Source organism: Polypterus senegalus, chromosome 1 (assembly GCF_016835505.1).
Source record: "Polypterus senegalus isolate Bchr_013 chromosome 1, ASM1683550v1, whole genome shotgun sequence".
Classification (NCBI taxonomy): Eukaryota; Metazoa; Chordata; class Cladistia; order Polypteriformes; family Polypteridae; genus Polypterus; species Polypterus senegalus.
Genome location: NC_053154.1, coordinates 39,649,833 through 39,674,013, shown reverse-complemented (window position 1 = coordinate 39,674,013; position 24,181 = coordinate 39,649,833). Strand labels below are relative to the sequence as shown.

The following is a 24,181-nucleotide window of genomic DNA, read 5'->3' as shown; positions in this document are numbered from 1 at the left end:
TAAAACCATTACTTAAAAAGTCAGACCAAGACCCACACATACTTAATAACTATAGAACAATTTTAAATTTACCTTTTCTCTCTAAAATACTTGAAAAAATAGTCGCCAATCAGCTTCAGTCACACCTTACGCATGACAATTTATTTGAGAAATTCTTGTCTGGCTTCCACACTGGTCATAGTACAGAAGTGGCAAAAACACCTGTTGCAAACGTCATTCTGATGAAAGGAAACTCCAGTGTAATTATGTTGTTAGACTTAAGCGCAGCGTTTGACATCATTGACCATTCTATTTTACTGCACAGGCTAGAAAATGATGTTGGGCTTACAGGCACTGTCCTTGCCTGGTTTAGCTTTTATTTATCAAATCGATTCCATTATGTACAGAAACGTGCTGACAGTACTCTATCATTATACACAGAACTGAGATATGGTGTCCTGCAAGGCTCAGTACTGGGACCTTTACTGTTTTCACTTTAAATGCTTCCACTGGAATGTATCATTAGAAAACATAATGTTAATTTTCACTCATACGCAGATGACACCCATTTTTCTTTTAGACCAAATTGAGTTTCTCTGATGTTGTCTTTTATTAGTTGTGTTAGTGAATTAAAGGAGTGGGTGGATAAGAACTACTTGTCTTTAAACACCGATAAAACAGAGATATTAATTATTGGAGGGAATAAAGCTGATCGAAACAATATTTTGTCATCATTTAACTCAGTTGGAATCACCATTAATTTTACAGAATTAGCCTGCAATCTAGAAGTTATCTTTGACTCTAGCATGTAAATCATGCTTCTTCCATCTTAAAAATGTTAAGAAATTAAGGTGCTTTCTAAATAAGGTGGATTCTGAGAAATTAATTCATGAATTTATTTAAAGTAGGATTGACTATGACAATTCTGTGTTCACTGGATATTCAAACTGTTCTTTATGCAGCTTTCAGTTAATCCAAAATGATGGTGCAAGAATTATTACAAGAACAAGAAAATACGAACACATAACTCCCATTATTAATTCCTTACATTGGATCCCCGTTAAGTTTAGGGTAGATTTCAAAATCCTCCTTTTAACATATAAAGCCTTAAATGGCCAAGGTCCGGCTTACTTGTCTGAACTTATCATGACTTACAAACCAGAATGTAAGTTAAGATCTCAAGATACCAGTCTGCTTATGATTCTAAGGATTAATAAAATAACAGTGGGAGGTCGAGCTTTTAGTTGCAGGATCCCTAAATTGTGGAATGGTCTACCTGCTACTATAAGAGATGCTCCTTCAGTCTCAGCTTTCACTACTTCAGTTTGGCATATCCTGACTAAAGCTGCTAATTAACTGTGCAGTCATTAGCACTAAAACATAAATAATATGATAGTTATAATTTGTTACTAACCCTCACCTATTGTATTTATCTTTTTGGTTCTCATTTGGTTCTCTGTTATAAAGCCCATTGCGGCACTCCTTGTGTGATTCTGGGCTATACAGAAATAAATTGTATTGTATTGTATCACCCTAACCTGCTGCACATCTTTTCCAGCTCGGTCCCTCAGTCTAGCTATTCGGTCCTTTTCTTCCTCTTTTGTGTCCAACCTCTCACACAACTTATCATACACCTTTGCTTTAGCCTTCGCCACTTCTCTCTTCACCTTATGCCTTATCTCCTTGTACCCCTATCTACTTTCTTCATCTCTCTGATTATCCCAATTCTTGACCAACCTCTTCTTCTGAATACTCTCCTGTACTTCCCCATTCCACCACCAGGTTTCCTTGTCCTCCTTCCTCTGTCAAGATGTCACACCACGGACCCTTCTAGCTGTCTCCCTTACCACTTCTGCTGTAGTTACCAGGCTATCCAGAGTAACCCTTCATTGCCACCCAGTGCCTGTCTGACCTCCTCCCTGAACTCCACCGTTCAGAATTCCATTTTCACCTTCCACCATTTGATCCTTGGCTCTGCTCTCACTTTCCTCATCTTCTTGATCTTCTAAGTCATCCTACAGATCACCATCCTATGCTGCCTAACTACGTTTCCTCTGCTTTGCACCATAAACCTCTGTTGTGTGTGAGTTTCCAAACTCCTTCTGAGTGACTTTCCTGCATAGGATATAATCCATGGGTATGCATCATCCTCCACTCTTGAAGTTCACACTATTTTTCTACCTCTTCTTAAAATATGTACTTACCTACAGCCGTATTCATTATTTCTGAAAAATCCACTATTATCTGACCTTCTGCATTTCTTTCCTTGACACCATATATACCCATCACCTTTTCATCTCCTCTGTTCCCTTCACCAACATGCCCACTGAAATATGTTCCAATCACCATTCTCTCTCCCTTGGGTTCACTCTCCACCACTTCATTCAACTCATTCCTGAAATCTCCTTTCTCATCCATTGCACACCAAACTTGCAGGGCGTATGCAATAACAACATTCATCATCACACCTTCAGTTACCAGCTTCATAATAATCACGTTGTCTGACACTGTTTTCACCTCCAAAACACGTTTGACATACTGTTCCTTCAGGGTAACTCTTACCCCAGTTCGTCTCCCATCCACACCATAGTAGATTAATCTGAGCCCACCTCTGACACCCCTGGCCTTTCCAGGTCTCTTGCACACACAATATATCAACCTTTCTTCTCTCCATCCTATCAGCTAACTCACTCCCTGTACCATTCATACTGCCAACATTCAAAGTTCCTACCCTCAGTTCCACTCTCCTGCCCTTCCTCCTCTCCTACTGCCTCCGAACACACTTTCCCCCTCTTCTACTTCAGCCAACAGTAGCCCAATTTCCCTCACACCCTGTTGGCTAATAGTACTGGTGGCAGCCGTTGATAACCTGGGAATCGATTGATCCGGTATAGAAATCACATAAGTATTCATGTTTCAACATATTCTAACTAATATGTTGTAACAAAGGAGCTATATAGGCACCAACCCAACACAGACTGACACCGGAGGCACGTATAAAAGCCAATAAACTTTTATTTTTCTTCACCTGTGGGGCACGTCTTCCCCATGTCCCACAGGCAGTACACAGTCCCAAAAACACCACTAGTGCTACACAAAAACACACTGGTCACCACCACCACTCCTCCTCCTCCTAGCAAGCATTGTCCTCCACCTCCCGACTCAGGCTCTCGGAGTGGTGGCTGTTGGCTCCTTTTATAGTTCACCCGGAAGTGCTCCAGGTGCTTGATTGCTGAGTTCCGGCTGCACTTCCGGGTGTGGTGAAAATACTGCCCATACGGGCTCAGGAGTCCCAGCTGCAGCACCCCCTGGTGGCACCTGCAGGACTCAAAAGGTCTGCACCAAACTCTAATTCCCATGGAGCCATGCGGGAAACCGAGGCACCGCTCCAACCCAGAGGGGTTGCCATCTAGCATCCAGGGGGAGATACTGAATAGTCCATGGCTGCTCCCCCTGAACATATCCTGAAGGGGTGTCCCAGCCGGGCATGGGCCTTGGCCGTCCACCACAATGTGCGTAAATTGCAAGCTGATACAGCCAGTAGTTAGGCAGCTATTGGGAAGGTAATAGATACCTACATGTACACTTTGGCATAAAAATGGGTGATCGAAATTTAGGGCAACCATACGAGTATTAATATTAAATTCTGAGTGGAAATCGGCAAATGTGCTACTAAAACGTTACAACTGTTGCAAGTGACATATGGTGAAGATGCTATAAAAAAGTCAAGTGTGTTTGAGTGGCATAAGAGATTCAAAGATTGTAACAGATACCCAGAAGCGGACAGCCTAAAACAACGACAACAATGTACGTTAATATTGAAAATGAGTTCCAGGCCTGCTTCCATAAATGGTGTGAACCTCGCCCCAGACACAGACAGGCACACGTTAATGTCACCCACAAACACAGGTTTATTTTCCATTCTTCTGTACAATTCTGCTCACCAACCCCCAATACCCCTCAGTCCAGGCCAATCCAATGCCTTCTCTTTCTTTTTCTTTCTCTTCTTCTTCTTTTTCCTCTCTTTCTTTCACTCTTTCTCTCTTCTTCCGACCGCCTCCTGCCTCCTCCAGACGTTGCCACGCTTCCACCCGACTCTTGTCATCGACTGGAGGGAAGCGGCCCCCTTAAATAGGAACCCGGATGGCTCCAGCTGCTTTCCGGCATTCCTCCCTTAGACACGCCCCAGTGTGACGGAAGTGCCGGCTGCGCACCCAGAAGCCGTCCGGGTGTCCCCTGTCAACTTCCCCCCAGCACTTACTGGGGTGGCGGAAGTGCTGGGTTCCCGGGATATTCAGGCACTGGGGCGCCACCTAGTGGTGGCCACGGGTCCCTACAGGGCTGGGCTTCCAAGCCCTTTACCCAAGGCCCCCAATATAACCAGGACGGACGCCCCCTCTCGGTCTGGAGGAGGCACAAGCCCTCCTCCGGTCCTCCTGGGCGTCCTGGCCGGGGCTCCCACGGGATATTCAGGCACCGGGGCACCGCCTGGCGGTGGCCACGGGTCCCTACAGGGCTGGGCTTCCAAGCCCTGTACCCGAGGCTCCCAGCATAACCAGGACGGACGCCCCCTCTCGGTCTGGAGGAGGCACAAGCCCTCCTCCGGTCTTCCTGGGACCACAATGGGAACGCCATTTAAGTCAGTGTATAGATGCACAAGGGGAGTACTTTGAAGGAAACAGTAGCCACTAGTTTACAGTTCCGCAACTATATTTTTCTCAGAATTAAATTGTCACACCTCCTATATATATATATACATATATATATATATATATATATATATATATATATACAGGGTGACACAGAAAAACAGGAACTTTTGTAAAAACCCAATAAAAATAGAATAAATCCAACAAAAAAATTTTATTGACAGCAATTGAACCACTACAACTTGCCTTTTAAGAGACAGTAATCCAAATTATCAATGTCTGAAAATTACGTCCTATAGATGGCGTCCTCCTGTACGTATGCATGCTTCCAATCTGCTGTTGAGGTTCCCCATTGATCGCTGAAACATCACAGCTGGGATACCACGAATTTCGTCTTGAATTCTTTGTTACAATTCATTCAGTGTCCTTAGCCGAGTTATGTAGACCCGACTCTTAAGGTAGCCCCACAAGAAAAAAATCACAAACTGACAAATCCTTGATTTGAGGGCCAGGGAATGTCATCGAATCTTGAGATGACAAGGTTACCGAACAATTCTCGCACAGCTGCCATTTCAACTCAGTTACACTTTAACTTGTGGAGTACAGCATACTATACAATACTTACAAATAAATAAAGGATGAAAAATGAAATGCAAGATAAAGACAGAACATATTAAAACATAAACATAGAAACATTATGTACCATATGAAATAAACATATACTTTAATGTATATAAGGTGATTTTACACCTGAAATTGTATATACATATAGAACTACGTAGGGTGATTTTACTGTCCCAGTTCAGCCACATTCTAAAAGAGATCATTCCAAAGGAAAACCATGATAATGTCATTTAGAAACAAAAGATCCATCACAAGTGATGGGTACATGGATGTAGTTTTGCAGTTTTAATAACTATTAGAAATGTGATCAAAATAAAAAGAAACATTCAGCCTTTTCTTTGTCATGTACTCATGGTATGCATTTCTGCACATACTAAAAGCTGATGTCTTAAAAAAAAAAAAGAACTATTGACCTTAATTTTATAATCGTACTGAAGCTAAGACAAATACGACTCGTACTATACAGTATGCAGTGGTTTACAGTGTTGAGATGACCTTATTATAAATGGCCTTGTTATGGACTGGAGACTAAAGGCTAGCAATACAAACCTCAAGGCATTATGTTCAGTCAATAGCTGACTCACACTGCAACACTAAAAAATCATTTAACCGGCTGGTGCTCCAAATTATCAAAGACATTATGAAAAATTGTACAGCTATTCAATAATTAAAAAGCTTCTCAACAAAATCTTCACAAAATGTACTACTGTATATAAAAAAGTAGACTTGCTTATTATTGGCCATTAGCCTTTAGCTGAGTTCAGTGCTGTATGAGTGAAGATTAACAATGACTTGAACTTGACAGTCTCAAGCAATTGCGCTACACATACTTTTAAAACACTAAAAGGTGATGGCTGAAGACCTCATCTCTCTGCCCCAGGCTGCTGAGTAACCACAGCTCCTTGTGAAATGCTCTTTCTCAATATTTCTGTGATATTTCAGTGTCCCATACAGTGTGTTGCCCCACTCAGTCATAAAGGCTCTGCTTGTTCAGCCACCAACGGCTTGTGGCTGTTGACATGTCCGTTAAAAACAGAACTAACTTCCCCTGAAGAGTTGGCTTTCTCAAGAATTGTGTCCTTCTGCTTTTCAGTGAAATAAATAACATGATAATGAAGATGGGGTTGGTTCCATGAGACACCATTCCTAACGTTTCCGATTGGATGTGGGAATCTGCATCATGAATAACACAGAACTAACACATTAAAATATTACAACCACAAAATCTTTTTTTTCTGTTATTTGCTGTTCTTTGTAAGAGTACATGTACCTTATTGCCACAGTTAAAAAGGAAATACCCTGTCTATGTATGAGGAAGAAAGAATGTGTCTGAAAGATGATTCTAGGGAGAAGTTAATAAAACCTGCCTGTATCTTCCTTTTTAATGACCAAAGCCACTAAAAATAATCACTGAAAACATTAGCGATTTTTAGCATCGTTTGAGTTTAGGTTCATTACTCTTATCATTAATAACAAAGTATTGTTATTAATGTCATTGTAACCGCGGTGCTCCAGCTCCACGCTTTTCCACTTTTTTTTCTAGCAGTGTATTTTTCCAGCCGTGGCTCCAATTTGTGGTCTTGGCGGTGCGGCGGGAATGGCCGGCAGGTGCACGTGATGATGAAGGGCTGTCCTCTCCTGCCTTATCAGGTGTTGTACGCGATATCCCACTTCACACGTTAGATGGTGGAAACGAATCGAACTGGGTAATCGCATCGGTGGTGTGCTCACCCGAACTGGAAAGGACACCGGGCTTTTCGTGCTCTTTCTTCCTAGTGGAGGCACAAAAAGTTTGCTGTATAACCGACTTCCATCAATTATGAATAACGCAAATAGAACTAATGTATCAGCATAAAAAATGAATGGTTCTAGACGCACTGAGAGTCTAAATGCGGACGTGCGTACACTGCGATGATAGCTCACCGAAGGGCGAGCCTCGCGTCCTGGGCCGCAGCTCCAAGGTGATCTGGCCGTGCGGCCTGGAGCGGCGTCATCTAGTTGCTACGAGACCGATGACACACTCGAGTTTTCCTACATGATTTTCCTTCTAACCGGGAATTCCGAAAAAGTGTTGTTAGAAACGGAACCTGGGAAAAGCTAGCATCTTCAGTTTATTACCTCCACTGACAAAACTGAACATTCAGGGCGCACGTGTGGGGATATGAAAACAGTTTTCCAAAAGCGGTTCCCTTTAAGAAACAGCTATGCACAAAGGCGTTTTTCATTTTTTCCCCCCTAGGGTTGCCTATCTGCACCTTTAAGAAGCGGCTCTGATTGCACGGCGCTTTTACTGTCGGCGAAACAAATACGGGTCGTATTCAGTCACCGCTTTTCACGGAAGCCTCCCGTTTAATAATAGTGCTAATATTGATGCTAACAGATCTACGCCGCTTTATTGTTAAATGTGCATGAATGGAATTCCGGTACGATCGGTATTTCAGGAAATCGACTGGGACTTGTGGCAAAACTGAAGCAACGTTGAAAGAAATCGGCAAGAGAGCAATAGAAACAAAAAAGGCAAAAATGGCACATTGAAACTAAACAACCGGCACGACTCGAACGGTTGAGCCTTGTAACCTTGTATCGCTTCTAAATCATCTAAAGATATTAGGCTGTTTCTTTTTATAACATACATATGATGCCTTCTATATAAAAATTAATTAAAACAATTGCCATCGTTATTCTTAAATGTTGGGTAAGTACCGTTAATTTAATACATATAGAAAGTGGTGTTACCCTGAATTTTATTTTTGTGTTAGCCTCGGGAAACCAATAAATGTTTATTATAATAGTGTCATTTATTTCATTATCTGTTTATCCATCTATACCTTTCACAGCTATCTGGAGAGTACCTTTAATATTCAATGTCCATCCCTATAGTGTCCTATCTGTTATTTTTTCTGTTCATGCGTCCACCAATCATATTCTGTGCAGTTTTTTGTATAAAAATGCAAAGAGACAACTTATTTGTTTTTCAGTTGCAATCTATTGGCATGTTTTTATAATAATCTTTTTCATGCCAGCTTCATATTCTGCACTTGTGCTCTAATGGAAACTGGCCTCAAAAAATACAGTGTAACTAATACATTAATACAGTGTAATTTTTAGAATTCCTGACCCCTTATTGCTCTTTTAGCTATTGTAAGAATGTTTTTAAATGAAACTATCTATTGAATCACCTCAAGCTTTTTTTGTTCCAGTGTGTCATCTAGCCAGTTTCAAAGACAACTTGAAGTGCATGGTTCTGTAGATTGTTCCACATTCCTGTGATCTTTTGTTTTGTTTCAGACTTGATCTACTCTTTGGCATTTCCACTGGCATCCTAGAACTTAAATAATAACTAATAATAATAAATATTTAGCTTAAATAATTGTGTTGGATCAACTTTATTCATCCATCCATTGTAATGACTGAAAAAATGCTATCAGTAAGAATTTTAAAAGGAAGGACCAGGAGAATAGATATGTCAAAAACAGGAAGCAAAAAAAAAACAAAAATACTAACCAAAATATCAAAGTCAAAATACAGAGCAGAATTCAAATACAATGAGTAACAAGAAGAATCAGATATAATGGCTATGCATATCCAATCTTGGATGATTTGTAAATGCACTGGGTGACATTTATATAGTTGCGCTGATGATATTACTCATCACACATTCCTGGTGAATCATTGAATAAATTGTCATTGTAACACACTATGCAAAAAGTTCCAAAATGACAGAGAATATAATATTTTAAAAGTAAATTTTAAATTAAGCTTTCTAGCAAAAAATAAATTGTAAAATTGAGTTCCTCGGATCAGAATCCCCCCTCCCCAAAAGACGTGTGGCAAATTTCTATCACTGACAAAAAGTAAAGATTAATATTAGAACACCCATTTCCTAACTCTCTTATTCAGTTCAGGAACACATAAAGTCAATGTTCATTCTCGGTATTAGAACCAGTCTCGTACAAGGTGCCAATCCATCGCAGGGAACAAACATAACTGCTGGGTAATGGGCTAATGAAGCCAGTTTAGTGTGGCAAATCAATCGAAGGCCTGTACTTCCTCATCCCATACACATCTATTTTCAAGAATCTAGTGGTTTAGTTCCTGTTGCATGTCACAGTACAACATACCTTTTGGTTCAGCAATGCATATGGCTGTTCTCTTGTATGTATTTTTAGGAACTGCTGTGTGTGTGTGTTTTTGTTTTTTTTTGTTGTGTTCCACTGTGGTGATTACAATTAGTGCATTAAAAAGTCTGAGCATGAGGCCCCTTGATTTGTATTTACAATATATTTACAAAACATTAATTTTTACAGTAAGTATTTAGTAATTTAATTTGCATTCTGTTTGTATCAGGAGATCATTATTCTTCTTAGTATATATTTGGCTGACATCTTTACCCAAGGAAGCTTACAAGGTCAGGATGGAGAAAGAAAGTTGAGAATACTGTATAGCATTGTAAAAAAAATAATTCTTTCTAAGCATGGTATTCTGATACATCTATTTTATGAAGCCCTGTTACCAATAACCTTTCTTTACTTTGTTTTTATTAATAGGATATTACTCAAATCTTAAACTGCAAAGGGAGAAGGAAAGCTATTTTTGGGAATAAAGCAACTACTTGAATTTGAGCAGTGGCAAAATGTCAAGGGACTGGGAGGAAATGAGTGAGAGCAGAAGAGCTGCAGGTAAACTGAACAGAGAAGAGACCAATATGGATGAGATGCTGGATTCTGATTCATCAGTTCCTAGAGTTGAGTTTTGTGCCTCTTCTGTTACCAACAATAATCTTCCCTCTCACAGGACTGTTGTGAACAACAGCCCTGAGTCAATGCTAGATTCCTCATCTCCTATTTCTCTAGGTGTCAGCAACAATGGTGGAAGTGATTTTGAAAACCTGTTGCCTCGTTTAGGCGGATTTGGTGCTCGCCAGCGACTCCTTTTAGGTCTTTCTTGTGTACCCAATATTTTTGTGGCCTTTGTGTACTTTTCTGACAGCCTTCTTACTCTGGCACCTAACCATCACTGCCAGATTGATTGGGCAATGCTACCAGCAGAACTGCGTAATGCAAGTGATGGGGCTATTTTGAATGCTACACTGCCAGTGGTCAATGACTCCCATCCTGGGACACCAGGAGGTGTCAGACAGAGGCAGTCACAATGTCAACAGTTCATTTTTGAAAATGAAACACGGAGAGGGCCAGTTCCGTGCCAGCAAGGTTGGGTATACTACAACATCGAAGGCCTCAGAGACAATATGGTTACTCAGGTAAGAGCTGCTTGCTTAACAGATACTGGTGTCAGACTCAAAGTGTAAGGGCCACTGATGTCCAGACCACCCTTTTAGTAGGAATTCCATAAGTATCACCCAAAAATTATTTTGTGAATCTGTGTCTCATATGTTGATTTCTCCCTAAACACTTCCCACCATCATCCAAGAAAATAATGCAAAATAATTCAAAACACTATTGGATTTGAAACAAAAACTATCACTAATTTTCTGCAAAAAGTGCATAAATATGAACACATTTTCTGAAGTTTCATCTACTCCAAATGGACTGTGTTTACTACATAGAGTGCTTTTGAGAGTGTATGTACAAGGGTAAATCCAAAAGTAAGGGCAATTTTAAAATTACACGGTAACACTAATGGATAGAAGCTGACACAATACAACATGTTTGTGATGGCTTATAGGTAGTTTGAACACGCTCTGCCATTAATCTAGTTGAAGCCAAGGTCAAATGAAAATGGACAGTGCTTTATGACTGCACTATTGTTGAACAGCACGCTGTAGTGATATTTCTTCAGGTAGAGGGAGTGAAACTGCTGGCTTCAACTAGACTAATGGCCAAGCACTGTGCTTTGTTTTTGAACTACCCATAAGCCATTGAAATTGTGTTGTATTTCACCACCTTCTATCCATTGTGGTAACTGCATAATTTTCAAATTGCCTTTTACTTGTTGATTTACCCTCGTATATATTTATGTAAACAAGACTACACTGAGTAGCATCACAACATTATGGTATGCAGAGGAACACTACTTGTATGAAAATGAGTCTTACAAAAGCATTGATTACATTAGTTTAATTGGAGATTCCAAGCTGCTAGAGGCCACATTGTGTTATTTTACTCAATAGAACTGGAGAGTACAGGCTGTCTGGTCTTGACAAAATGCAAGATGCACCTGGGTATATAAGAAATAGCTGTAGGCTTCTAGGCTTCATTACACTGTCTAGGACTATAGGAGTGGTTCCTGTTGATCAGCCAGCAGTATACTGAGGGTGGGCATTAAATCACTTTCCTGTCATAAGACTGACAATGTTGGAATTGACAGAAAAAGTGGACAAAAGCTTGACTAGTGGGAGGAAGAGTGGCCTGACCAAAGAGAGAGTGACAGAGTGCTGGAGAGGATACCAGGAGTGCTTAAGGTACTCTGTTAGGTAAGTGGTCAAGAGGGCCAGTTCCATGCCAGCAAGGTTGGGTATACTACAACACTGAAGGCCTCAGAGACAATATGGTTACACAGGTAAGAACTGCTTGCTTAACAGATACTGGTGTCAAACTCAAAGTGTAAGGGCCACTGATGTCCAGACCACCCTTTTAGTAGGAAGTCCATAAGTATCATCCAAAAGTTATTTTGTGAATCTATGTCTCCTATGTTGATTTCTCCCTAAACACTTCTCACCATCATCCAAGAAAATAATGCAAAATAATTCAAAACACAATTGGATTTGAAACAAAAACTATCACTAATTTTCTGCAAAAAGTGCATAAATATGAACACATTTTATGAAGTTTCATCTACTCCAAATGGACTGTGTTTACTACATAGAGTGCAGAGAGGATAAGTGTAGAGAGGATACCAGGAGTGCTTAAGGTACTCTGTTAGTTAAGTGGTCAGCCGCCACCACAACAGCTGGATACAGATTAGGATTATTTAGGTTATTTTTGATGTTACTTTGTGTTTATTTACCTTCTTCACCCCTCCCTCACTTTGCTAGAATAAACCAATTTATGGATATTTCTGGCCAACTATTTGGTTTTGGGGACAGCTCATGAGTACCACCCTACAGTCCAGTGCATCCTCCAACATTCTGTTGTGTTTTGTTTAACACTGGCCAAACTGGTGTTTATTGCATATGGACAACAACACAGGAAGAGAGTTCTGACTACAAATAGTAGATGTGTATAATGCCAGACTTAGTTTTCATATCCTGCTTTATTAAACACAGCAATTCACATTTTATATTTTCATCATAATCTTTGCATTTCTCTCAGTTTACACTTGAAATTAGAAAAACACCAATTGATACTATACTGTATGTGTGACCATAGATGGTTGAAGAGCACAGTCCCCAAACACCGACACTAGAACACTAGGCCAGTAAGATTGTAATGGGAGTGGTTTTGAAAATCTGTTTTTCATTCCTCTTTCTCTTTTGCTAGCCTAATTAGAGAGGTCATCAGCATGAAACAGAATTGTCACACCATTAGGGGCATTCTGTGGTTGGGTCCTTCAGCTAAGCTTGTTAATCTGAATTTTTTGTAAAGAAGGGCTTTCAGGTTTATTTGAACTTCTTTCTTTTGCCACCCCAGATAATTTTAAAACATGAAAGCATTTAATCAAAGATGGCACATCAGCAAAATCCGTGGAGAGATGAAGGCTGGTGTGGCAGACAATACATTAGAACAATCTAGAGGAGACAGACCAGTCAGCCCAAAAAAGCTTACCGTCCTATTCACTTAATTCTTCTAATAAAACATCAAGCTGAGTTTTGAAAGTCCCTAAATTCTTATCTTCTACCACACTACTTGGCAGCTTATTCAAAGTTTAAATGGTTCTCTGTGTAACCACTTTTGCCTTATCTGCTATATTCTTTTCCAGCTGTCTTTTAGCCTTCTTAGTATCCTTTTAGATAGATATTTTATTAACTCCAATGGGAAATTCACATAATCCAGCAGCTGTATACTGGTACAAAGAAACAATATTAAATTAAATAGTAATAAAAATGAAAAAAATAAAAATAAAAAAAAGCAGACAATAAATGAGTAATGTTAGCATTTACTCCCCCGGGTGGAATTGAAGAGTCGCATAGTGTGGGGGAGGAACGATCTCCTCAGTCTGTCAGTGGAGCAGGACAGTGACAAAAGTCTGTCACTAAAGCTACTCCTCTGCCTGGAGATGACACTGTTAAGTGGATGCAGTGGATTATTCATGATTTACAGGAGTTTGCTTAGTGCCCATCGCTCTGCCACAGATGTTAAACTGTCCAACTTTACTCCTACAATAGAGCCTGCCTTCTTAACAAGTTTGTCCAGGCGTGAGGCGTCTTTCATCTTTATGCTGCCACCCCAGCACACCACCGCGTAGAAGTGGGCACTCGCCACAACCGTCTGGTAGAACATCTGCCGCATCTTACTGCAGATGTTGAAGGATGCCAACCTTCTCAGAAAGTATAGTCTGCTCTGACCTTTCTTACATAGAGCATCAGTATAGTTGCCCTCATGTTTTCATGCTCAGCGATTCACATTGGAGTTCATCCATCCATCCTCTTCCGCTTATCCGAGGTCGGGTCGCGGGGGCAGCAGCTTGAGCAGAGAGGCCCAGACTTCCCTCTCCCTGGCCGCCACTTCTAGCTCTACTTACACGGCTTTTCCAAAGGTTATAAACAAACAAGAAACTGCATCAGGGTTTGACCAGAAGATCTCTCAAATGTGAAAAAATTATTTTGGGTCTAATTTTCAGACTAGCTTAATGCACTGTGAGAATGTCGAGACATTTAACTTATAAAGTAAAATGCAACGTTTAAAACTAAGCCCTAATTAGTAAAAAAAAGTCTGATGTTTATAAGGCAAACATCTTTACAATTATTTTTACAATTGTTGCTTTCAGTCCTGAAACTGAATGTATCCTAAACAATTTCTTTCAAATAAGAGCAAATAAAATGTTAATAAAAAAGACCCCAAAGTAAACTGGGCTACTCCCCCTTTTTTTTAATTTAGCATTTTTCGTTTCATTGTCATTGCACTACTTAAAGGAATGCCGTGTTGTCTTGAACAAGTAATACTGTGCAATATCCAAAACTGTCAAACACATGACCGCCTGTTAATGAACACCATCATGTAAATACACTGGGAACTGTGATCGGCAACAATTTAATTGAAAAAAGAATGCTCCATTAACTTTCCCACACTCTGCACACCACTTAACTGGAAACTTCCCCTGTGGACTGACAGACAAACCGTTGCCACCAATCAGTGTTTTCCTTTAGTTTTGCCAAGGTACCTGCCCTTTCTGTACACTTTTAGTTGTCGTCACGCTTCTGACTGTGAGCATCATCTCTAATTTTGCGCAGCACCACATTTAATTTTGCATGTCACCTTAAGTTTGTGCACTACATTATTTATGTGTCACCTTTTTTATTTGTGCGCATCACATTATTTATTTGTGCGGCACCACATTTAATTCTGCACGTCGCATTGTTTAATTGTGCACATCACACCTTTAATTTTTTTGTCACTTGACCTTTGGGGCCACCGTACTTTCTCAAAAAACAAATCTTACTTTTCTTATGTGATTCTTTCATTTTTATTTTACATTCCAAACTTGGGTTGCATTCACCATTTGTCAGTAATAATAATCATCAAGTTAATGGAAAAAAAATCACCAAAGGCACACTAAGCACAACACATGAGCAACAGTTGCTTGATATACTATTAAATATAACACTGGTTACAATGAAATGTTAACATCTTGGTATTGCAGCAGCAGGAATGCATGTAAGCCATTTCACTTCTGCTTCAATTGAAGTGCAGAGTGAAGGGCATCTTTGTCTTTGAGATCACGGTAGTACTGCCTTCCACTGACCATTGTAGGTGCACTAAGCAGTGCAGTGACACGCTGTAATGTTACCTAACAAATATAGTCTATACGTGGCCAATGGAAAGATAGTTTGGATGCATGAAACATATCAGGATGTCTGATTTTGCTTCACTCTTGTCACAAATCACACCAAATCCAGCATTTTTCATCATACATGCACCCAATTTAGCCTCCAATAGGACACTGGTCTAATGTGAGGGACACATCTTATCTCAGAGGGCAGGATCTCAGTTGCTACTTCAGTCACCTGGCTGATTTTGAGTTTTCCATCTTCTGTAAGGATGTAACAGTTAAATTCATGAGTACGAGGTAGTCTTTTGGCTATGGAGAATTGTATTTTCTGTTCATTGATTGCCAATATTCACAAATGGCGCATTCAGTCTATGTTTAGGATGGAAAATAAACATTACAGATTTGCATAAGAAAAGTAAGGTTTGTGCTTTGAAAAAGAAGGGACAATGTAGAATAAATTAAGAATATATTTAAAATTATCTGCCTATTCCCATATGCCGTTAGGATGGTCTGTTTGAATTCGAGAGGTCTGCTGTTCAAACCCTGATACAGTTTTTTCTGTTTGTTTTTCCTGAAGGCGTATCTAGTTATCTGAATGAGGAAAAAAAATCAAAAGTCTGTGTTGGTTACAAATACAGTATGTGTTTCTGAGGACTTAACATAGCTAGGCCAAAAACTAAAATTAAATTTGTGTCAATTTCAAGGGGCTGCTTTGACTATGCAGGGTCATCTGGACCAAATGTTTTAATTTTGTTCTAATACCAATTAATGTACCAGCATGCAAAGTCTGAGGCTGCTCAGTGGTTTAGTTCTGGAGCTATGGACTTGATGAAAAAATGAGGCTGGATAAAATTAACACCCCTCCCCCACCCAGTAAACTGGCTGTATCTTAGAAAGTATTGATTTTTACATCAAAAAATTTTACAAGGTGTTAACTAACTAAAATTACCTGGTAATTTTTTACAGAAGTTTTTGAGTCAGAAGTGCACGGGCTATTGGTTGATTTGACATGGAATGATCCTTAAGGCTTTGCATGTTCTTTACGTGTCTGGGAGCTTGTGCAAATTGTTGTTTTGCTGATGAAGGTCAAAAAGTTGTAACAGAGGTCCTGCATTATTCAAGACCATTAAAAATATGGGATTTGCTAGTGTCAAGTCAAGTTGGGGAAGATTTTTTTCAACTTTAAGTGAGAGGTAATGCCTAATGCTTTTGTATTTGTAATAACTTTTTTACAAACTATAAAATTACTGAATAAAAACTACATTTGTCTTTACCATTGAATTAATTTTGTTTCTTTTCAGTGGAATCTTGTGTGTGACAGCTACTGGAAAGTACCTGTTGAGGAAGTCTGCTTCATCATTGGTATTCTTACTGGATATCTGCTCTTAGGATGTGCTGCTGATAGGTATGTGCAATGAGGCACTCGTCAACTATTTTCTTTCATAGACATTAACTTATGTTGAATGTTCCAAATACTGTTTTACAGGTTTGGTCGTCTGAAGTCTTTCCTTTTTTCACTGTTTCTCACCGTCTTTTTTGGAGTTTTGGTCTGTGTCTCGCCAAGTCCTTCCATTTTTATTCTGACTCGGTTCTTTCTTGGAGCATCAGCTGCTGGAGTCTATCTATGTCTGTACATTACACGTGAGTATGAGAGAAAATTAATTAAAATCAGTATCTGTGGGATTTTTATAATATTGATTTGACTTAAGTTTTCTACAGACTATTTTAAAACACCCATTATACATTTAAAATGTACTGATATACAGTATATATATATATATATACATATATATATATATATTCAATATAGACAAATACATAGTACACACAGGCAGTCACTGAGCGCAAAGGAAAATCAAGGAGGTTTTAAGTACAAAAGCTGGAACAATTTTATTAATGGAAAAGTGAAACAGATCAAAGAGAACAAATGTACAGATAAAGTATAAAATAACAAAAGCCTACTACCCACTGGACTACCAGGACACCAAAAAACACAATACAGGGGGTCCTCGGGTTATGACACAGTTCCGTTCTTACAATAGTGATGTAACCTGAATTTTGGTGTAAGTCGAAACACACCCTAGCCTACGTCACTTACCTATTCTAACACATTTGCAAAATCATAATCTAGAACATAAAAACACAACCAAGCCATAGAAAAAGGAAAAGGACATAAATATACTGTACTGTAGTAACTGAAAAAATAAGTGTAAAAAAAATTCCTTACCTTTATTCCTTCTGATCTCTTTACAATGTCTGATTTTACTTCCATCGTGATGGCTTTCCTCTTCTTCAAAGCACTACCATCTGAAGACTCTGACTCTCGTTTAGAAGCCATGATAAGAGCCAAAAAGTCGCCAAACAAAGCAACATAAACAGAACACTTGTGCCGTGTACAGCCAAACTAGTTTGCAAACTCCCTCACTCATACACTGCGTTACTGCGTATTCTTCCGCTGCGCATAACCAAACTAGTTTACCCACATAGTCTGTAAGTACGACGTTAACGCCGTAAGCCGAAACACTCATGTGTTTTATGGGAGTGAGTGTTGTAAACTTGAAACGTTGTATGTCAAGACATTGTAACCCGAGGACCCCCTGTACTGCATAAATGCTTCCTATTCACATTCTGTTTCACTTGTTCTGCACAACCTGGGGCCTCATGTATAAACGGTGCGTATGTACGTTTCCACGTTCAAATCGCGATGTATAAAACCTAAACTTGGCATAAAGCCACACACATTTCCATGGTACCTCATACCCTGTCGTACGCAAGTTCTCTGCTCGGTTTTGCAGACTGTCGGCACCCAGCGTCAAAGCAATGCTACTGTTCCTGTGTGGTTATCCTTTCTTTTTCAGATCCACATCCCTGATGCGGCTTTATAAATACACTGAAATTAACTGCATATTGTTTATTAGTTTAATGCATGTGATTGTAATTAACCTGTAACAATATAATAGTCCACAGAATGGTCAAACTATTCTAAATACCATAGCTGCTTTTGCGTTGTTACTCTCACTGCACCACCTTCTCCTTCTTTAAGCTGCTTCTGTTAGGGGTTGCCACAGCGGATCATCTTTTTCCATATTACTCTCACTGCACCACTCAGAGCAGCTGATTGGACAGAGAAATATCGGTATACAGCATCAAGCATATGCTGCCTCTGCCATGCTTCCTATTTGAACTGTTTCTCACATGGCAAACACTTTAAAACCTTTACTATATGGACCTCGCGGTTCAGAAAGAGTTTCATTCCAAGAGCTCTAAACACAATCAATCACTCCAACTGCTCCTTGTGGAACTGTTTTTGTATTTTATAAGTACAATTACCTCACTGTAAACTTGCAATACAGTTATAATATTGCACAACCTGAGCCACTTTATAAAGTGCGTATTTACATATGATGACGATATCATTTTTAAGATGAAATGCAGCAAAATATGTTTATTATATTATACAGATAACACTTTAACTTTATTTAAATAATCTATATTGTTAATAATTAAAGGACGCAGTGTCACTACGCTAGCAAGGATCTGGTGCTCCGTTCACGGATTGTTCCTGCATCGAAAATTGCTTCACTGGGACTGGCGTGAAGGATAGAATAATTAGATATGTACTACGAAGATATTTCAATGCTCCTCAAAAGTTTTCAAGAATGTGCGTTATATGCTTACAGATGGCTTAACGTCTATTACAGAGCTGATTGTGTGGCGATTGGGTATTTGGAGAAAGAAAAGGAAGGACAGGAATTGGAGGTTAATACATTTGAAACAGACAGCACTGCTGCAATAAATTATTTCATTGAAGGTCGCGCACAATCACTGCTCCACTGTGTTCCCATGTTTAATAACATGCTTTTTATAACTCCTATTATCATGAAAATGATACCACGTATACATCTCAGTATTGTAATTATTCAGAGATCTGTAATATGATGAATGTAATGGATTCTGTGTCCTGTCGGAGGAAGAGAAGCCGGTTTAAGAAGCACATAGTGATTCACACACATTGAGCACATAGAAGACCAAATACAAAACAAAGCATTTAATGTACAACTTTAGTTACGATGGGATTTGAGAAACTAGTAAATTAAACGATTTTAAGATTAAGTTTATGATGTTCTACTTTAATGACAAAATAAACTACGTGATTAAAGTTGACATTTCGTGCTTTTTCCCCACTGTGTGCCTTTTTTTTTTCTCTGTACAATAATGAGCTTTCATATGACACTCAGACGGTGGGCTACGACTCGCCTTTTCACGGATACTTTAATATGCGACTTCTTTTTTATTCAGGGTACTGTGCGACTTTGTGAACTTGAGCTTTCAAGTTTCTCCGACACGATATGTCAATCGATCAACTTCCTTTTCTTGTTTATAACACTTTTCGCGCTGATCAGGATTTATGGAGCGGAAGAACGCGGAAGTTTGTGTAAGCACAGATTCCTGCATCTGGAATTTTCTGTACATATGCATATTTCCGCTTTTGTGCTTACGCCATGTTATAGTGTAAGTTCTACGCACGGCATTATGCATGAGGCCCCTGGTCTCTACTTTGTCCTGCCAGTTGAGCCCTTTGTAGATGTTCATATCCTGATTCCAAGCACAATGGCTGTGTCACTAACAGGCGCTTTTTAAAGCTTTGGGACTTTACTGCTTTTTTTCTGAACATCATTAAAATAAAATTTCTAAATTTCTGTCCAGGGGATGGTCAATACCTAATATAAAGGATCAATCACTGGCAGTACACCAGGTAAATTTGCTTTTTATAAAGTCATTCAATTGGTTTAAGCACTTGCAAACTAACAGCTGTGCTTAATTTCTAAGCCTCAAGTTGATGTATTTAAAGTAGGCATACCTACCTTACATCTCATTTCACCAGGACAGGCACTACGTGACCTCCTTAACATTAACCCCAAGGGTCTTTCAGACTCGGACTTCTGTGTAAAAATGGTTAACCGGGAGAAACCTGTTTTGTTCACATATATAGCATTAAGCCTGAATAACGTTTGGGACAGCATTCTAATGCAATCTTGTGGATGAAATAACATCTTGTCGCAAAAAAATTAATTTTTCTATGCTTTCTGTCACTCATAGTAACTCATCAATATTCATGAGTGGTGGTGGAGCCTTCAACATAAAATACAATGGTGTGTAAAAAAAAAACAGCTGTAAAGCTGGTTTTAGAACAAACCATTAGTTGAATCAAGTGATGATGATGACAATGTGAATTGGTCATCAGACATTGACACAGATAGTGAAACTGATACATATGGCACTGCATTATGAAATTGCTATGATCACTGGTCACTTGAAGCTGCAGTGTAGTGGTGCAGGAAAAGCATGGCGAAAGACAAAATGATTCCAATCAAGTGGAGGGATAAAAAAAGATGTTAGTCTCCTAAGCACTGTTCAAAATGCCTGGAACTATCAGTATTCGTGTCAAGGGAAATTTGGAAGTCACTAAGATAACACAAAAGAAAAAAATCCATAACTTGATTTAAGTGATGTTGGAAATGTGGAAAAATTTGAAATTCTTTTGTAAACCTGGCACATAATCGTATAGGTTTTACTGGATGGGACAAACTACTTTTGTTGTAAGGGCACTCCAAAAACTGAGTACTGTACTTTTATTTTTCAGATGCTAAAAAAAAAAAGAACATGTGTAATTTATTTTTCTTTTCCTCTATGTCTCAAGAGAAAATTAATAGATTTGATATGACTTCCATCATATTGGACCATAAGAATCTAATAATAAGACTTTGCTGTAGTGTAAGTTAGGTAAATAACATTTTGAAAATAATGTATGAATTCCATGACCAGGATTTACATTTTGTGTAAGTGATACTGAAATGACTCTTAATATACTGATAGTGTTTTATTTTGCAATGGGTTTCATGACCAAAAAAAGTCGATTTTCTTGGTAAATACATAAAAAGTGACAATTTCAGGTTGTTTCTACTGCATAAACACAAGTTTATTTGAAATTATAAGTATCATTAATCAGCACTGGATGTGAACTATTTTTGAGGAAAGAGAGGAGGATGGATTTTTTTTTACAAATAAACCGAGTTTTTGGCGAGTAAAATGTTGCGATTTTCCTAAATAATATTGCAAGTTTATGAGTTATTATTGATGTTTTTTATGTGTGTCGTGGCCATGGCTGCAGTAGAAAGGAACTTGCTCACCCTTGGTTTGTCTATTTAATAAAGGCATTTATTGTGGCTACAGGAGTTATCTTATATATACCCCGATCTACATACTGTCAAATAAACGAACCACACGCTTCGCCTCTAGCGCTGACATCCGCGGTTCCATTACCGAGACGGGGTGGAGTGACTGTGTGTGCCTGATGAGCCTAGAATTAGGGTGAAACACGTGCCGCGTACTCATTGCATTATTTGACAGTAAAACTATTTCTTTATATATATATATATATATATATATATATATATATATATATATATATATATATATATATATATACATTAGCAAAAGAAAATACCAGCGCAGCGGAGTAGTGTGTTAAAAAGTAATGAAAAAGAAAATGAAACATTTTGAAAATAACGTACATGATTGTCAATGTAATTGTTTTGTCACTGTTATGAGTGTTGCTGTTATATATATATATATATATATATATATATATATATATATATATACACACACACACACATATAAACATATATACATATATACATATACACATATATGCACACACACACACACACATACATCTATACTAATAAAAGGCAAAGCCCTCACTGACTCACTCATCACTAATTCTCCAACTTCCCGTGTAAGTAGAAGGCTGAAATTTGACAGGCTTATTCCTTACAGCTTACTTACAAAAGTTGGGCAGGTTTCATTTCGAAATTCTACGCGTAATGGTCATAACTGGAACCTATTTTTCTCCATATACTGTAATGGACGTTAGCCTGATGGCCGTGGGGGGCGGAGCTGCATGTGACATCATCACTCCTCCCACGTAATCACGTGAACTGACTGTGACCGCAGTACCTAGAAAAGAAGAAAGAGCCCCCAAAGAGCGCTGAAGAAAAACTGCGAATACTTTATTCGCAAGATACAAGTTTAATGAGAAGACACAAGGTATAAACGAGACTTTGGATCACTTTGTAACGGAGTTAAACTTGCTGTAGCGAGAAACTTTTAAGTGCCGGGTCTTAGCTAACATTAAATAATGCCGTGGACATCTCAAGATCACACTAGATAGCACAGGCACAGCTCAGAAGCTTCGATGCATGTACTCCGAGCAGCTCACGTGAACTGACTATGAGCGCAGTGCGCAGAGAAAGCAAGACCTCAAAAGAGCATGGAGAGTTTTGCTCACGTGAACATATCTGCAAAATGTGACGTTTCCTGCACTGCAAAAATACTACAAAAGTTGGACAGCCGGCGCGTGCGTGCGTGCGTGCATAGCTGTGCCGGCCTTTGAGATGCTGACTGAGCTTCTGCCTTAAGTGAAAGTAAACACTTTTAATTATTTTCCCCCTTCCCATGAGCTATAGCCTAGACAACTGTAAACACGGGATCCCATTTTTAGACCGCAACAAACTAATATTAAGGCGCTTCGCACTTTCTTTTACACGTATACGATTATGAGGTCGTCAGGTTGGATTATGAAGACACGCACAGGAGTGAAGGACCGACAGTGCCATCCCAGAGAAGTAAATGGCAGGGCCGTCTCTCCAGTCAACACGAGACTCACTGCGACGCTCATATCGTCAGCACAGACCTCTCTCTACACTATATTAAAGAAAAAGGCAAGTTTCCTTTCTTTACACCTTTTTTCCTTTTATCCCAAACCAAAGCCTTTCTCTCTTAACACTGCAGAGGACACAAAACTAATTTTCCTTAAATTCTGGTAATGCCGGTAAGGCACATTACCAGAGGCAGAAATTTTAACGTTCACATAGAAAATGTAATTTCTATACCACAGCCATCGTGTAGCGCCTTTCAAAAGGGATCAACTACCGAGAGATGATCCATATACAATTTAGCTGTTGTTAGTACTACTTACCTGTTGTGTTACACAGTCTTTAAAATGTAGTTTACCCGCAACCACTCCAGTAGTGCTCAATGTACCTGTACTTCTTAAAACGTTAATACTTTACTGTTTAATAACTTATAGACTATATTTTATTATTTTTCCCTTGCACTCAGTGACCAAAGCTATACACACACATATAGACACATACATACAGTATATATACACATATATATATATAAATGTGTGTATGTTTGTATGTATGTGTGTATATTGTATGTGAGTTATTTTCAAAATGTTTCCTTTTCTTTTTCATTACTTCTTTAACACAATACTTCTCCGCTGCGAAGCGCGGGTATTTTGCTAGTATGATATATACTTATTTATTTTAAAATGTACCGTGTTACAGGTAGTAGACATATGAAACCTGTATGTGTGTTCAAAATGTGTGTGTGTACATTTCTATTACGAAAATACATATACTCCTTCATGTGATGTGAAATAAAAAACATCCTTCCCTTTTTCTATCCTGAATATCAACCTCCAAAGATCCAAGACCTGACTGCACCATCAGATCACACTGTTCAAACATGATAACTGGATTAAAACTAAACTGACACTTTGCCAATAGGTTTCTGTCACTGGACTGTACACACTTCACTCATTTCTGATAGGCTGTGTAACTGAGACCTGCAAAGGAGCTACATACCATTCAACACATTTCCTTCTTGCCTTACTCCTGGGCTGGCACATGGGGTAAGGTAACAAGTCAATCACCTGAGATGGCATTTTCATATAACCTTTTTAATATTCCGAAATAACAACATGAAAATGTTAGGTAGAAACCTTAAGAATTACGCACACATCCAGTAACATATCTATATATTACCTTTAAAACAGTAAGAATATATGCATTGTAAAAGTTCCTTATTTGGCATAAAGCAATTTTGTAGCACACTACAAGTGTCCCAGAATCAAAATAGCACATGTGCATCTTAATGCCACATGTCACGCCATGGTATTGACATTC

The 24,181-nt window shown here is 38.9% G+C and overlaps 1 protein-coding gene across 2 annotated transcripts in view; it reads left to right on the top strand.

The window, feature by feature from the left end:
* Window positions 1-6,414: 6,414 nt before the first annotated feature.
* Window positions 6,415-24,181, top strand: part of slc22a17 (solute carrier family 22 member 17) — a 35,268-nt gene continuing 17,501 nt past the window's right edge. The window contains exons 1-4 of one of the 2 annotated variants that reach the window (XM_039747372.1): window positions 6,415-6,902; window positions 9,800-10,512; window positions 16,442-16,545; window positions 16,627-16,781. In XM_039747372.1, the coding sequence (XP_039603306.1) occupies window positions 9,886-10,512; window positions 16,442-16,545; window positions 16,627-16,781 (886 nt within the window). In that variant the 5' untranslated portion in view covers window positions 6,415-6,902; window positions 9,800-9,885. Of the gene's footprint in view, window positions 6,903-7,007; window positions 7,948-9,799; window positions 10,513-16,441; window positions 16,546-16,626; window positions 16,782-24,181 lie in introns of those variants that run through there. The other variant, XM_039747365.1, reaches the window with a different exon arrangement.